Here is a 2,178-nt window from a genome sequence, read left to right on the forward strand (position 1 = left end):
CGGTAAGTACGACAACACGCTCGATGATCGACTCGGAGAGTCTGTGCCCCTGTGGTGTACTAGGTCCTCGTGATCACCTTGTGTCGACTCTGACTTAGTACAATTTGTTTTGTGCCATACAGCTCAACAAATTACGCACCTGAGTGTGAGAATATGACTCGCTGGTTGCGACGAATGTTAATGCGGCATAGGAGTGCGAAGTTATTACAGCATACCTCCACATCGAAGTCGTCACATTGTTCACGAGGCTCCGGCACTTCCTCGTCGTCATCCTCCTCCTGTGATTGGGTGCCCTGTCTTTCTTCGCCGCTGTCACCGAGAGCGTCTTCAATGTTGGCAGGAGTAGCAGCCCGTGGAAGAATACGAGCAAGAGGCTGGGAGCGCATAACACTAGACTCTTGTGACTTCGGGCGAAGTGGCGCTGACCTAGTAGCGCCGGAGGACTTGACTCGGATTGGCTTCGCAATTCGGATGTCTGTTCCGGAGTCCGAATCATCGTTAATGACTGCAGGTCCATGTCGCCTAGATTCTATGCAGAGGGGATCATTTGATGAGCACGGGGACCATACTCAAGTATCTGCTATCGCGATCATTGCCCACGGACTGCAACTTACTTGAACCATCAGATTTGACGGAGCGCACAACTTTGGCCTTCTTCGGCTTGTGGCGCTCCGACACTTCCTCTTCAGCGCGATGACCGACCAGGCCACCTCTCTCAACTACAGACTCCGCTCTCTTGCGCTTTTCCTTGTCCGGCTTCGTTGCAACTACTGCTTGCATAGGCTGGTAGGCGTTTGCTGGATGCAAGGGTGAGTCTACACAGTTGGAGTAGGATGTGTATGCGACCTACACTTATCGGTTGACTGCTCCGAAGAATCAGGTTTTGGTTTTGACGGCGCACGACTCTTTGGGATCATCGACGCCCACTCTACATCATGATACCGAATAGGTGAGTATCATACCACAACAGGTGTCTGCGTGATATTCACTTTTCGAAGCACCCTGTGAAGCAACACGGCTAGGGCGTCCAGCTGTACACGATGAGCGCGAGCTGGGGTAAGTAGATCCAGCTATTGTACATTGGCGGACAGCTCACACAAAGGAGGATTCTCTTCATTATCAGGATCGTGCTGGACCATGCCCATATCCGCGGTTGACTTCCGACCAGCTCGAGGGCCACGGTGCGTAGCGGTTGACATGGTAAGCTGAAGCCTTCGAACACGGAACGATTGTTGATGTGGATGATATGAATAGGATAGCGAGGTACCAGCAGGACAGCAAAGGAACAAGACAGCGAAGGAACAGGTCGGATAGCGAAGAAACAGGACAGCGAAGAAACACTGGCAGGACAGCGACGTAACAAACCAAACCGAAGTACGGTCGAAGGGAAGGAACAAGGGCACCAAACGGGATCTGCTGGCACCCGTTGACATGTGATGTAGCGGGTTGTGAATGTGCAAAATATGCACGGCCACTAGCGAGGTCGACCGTGTGACATTCCCGTACGTTCAACTCCTACCTTCGCAAGTGCCGAGTGTCAACACATTTCTAGCTAGTCATTCAGCACTCTGTACTCACGCTTCTATACTTTGGTGAGTGTCATAGCCGTCTTTTGACCCTACTGCGCAACTCATTTGTATTTACTTCAGGTATTGATCAATCGACCTCGCTATGCCATACATCTGCAGCGGCTGCGCATCCTCTTTCACTGGCCATGGCGCCTTCATTCGACATCTACAACAAAGTACCCTGGGAGCTTGTCAGCTCGCACGTCAACGACACGAGGATGCTATGCGCTATCCAAGTCGCCGAGATAGTCATCGACGGGCTGCGCGTTCACGGTCGCAGTCGAAGCATGGGGACCGAGATCGAGAAGACGTGGATATGCATTCCACAGCTGATGCTCCACACGATGAAGACTTACCAGTTGCATTTGAGGGAGACTACTTCGGAGCTGCTGGTGAGTATGCTGCTGGAGACCTTCCCTTTGACGATGGAGATGCGGATGTGGACGCGAGCACCGACGCAGCAACCTGTCGGCATGATGACGAGTCGGGCGGCAACTCGGACAGTGACTCTGACGATGAAGACGTTGGTCAAGACCTCACTGAGGTGGCTACAGCCCTAGGCGACGATCTTCCGCTCGATCCTCCAGTGCACCACGCCCCGTCTACTGCT

At 52.9% G+C, this 2,178-nt stretch overlaps 1 protein-coding gene across 1 annotated transcript; it reads right to left on the minus strand.

Annotated features, from left to right (window-relative positions):
• Nucleotides 1-131: 131 nt before the first annotated feature.
• On the minus strand, nt 132-1,199 carry B0H18DRAFT_1132185 (uncharacterized protein; the record flags this gene model as incomplete). Its single annotated transcript, XM_048035541.1, has 6 exons — nt 132-161; nt 216-529; nt 615-797; nt 851-928; nt 990-1,031; nt 1,097-1,199. The coding sequence occupies 6 exons, from the start codon at nt 1,197-1,199 to the stop codon at nt 132-134; spliced, it is 750 nt and encodes a 249-aa protein (XP_047884202.1).
• Between the last annotated feature and the right edge of the window lie 979 nt (nt 1,200-2,178).

Source organism: Fomitopsis serialis (genome assembly GCF_022376445.1).
Source record: "Fomitopsis serialis strain Sig1Antser10 chromosome Unknown B0H18scaffold_808, whole genome shotgun sequence".
NCBI classification, from domain to species: Eukaryota; Fungi; Basidiomycota; class Agaricomycetes; order Polyporales; family Fomitopsidaceae; genus Fomitopsis; species Fomitopsis serialis.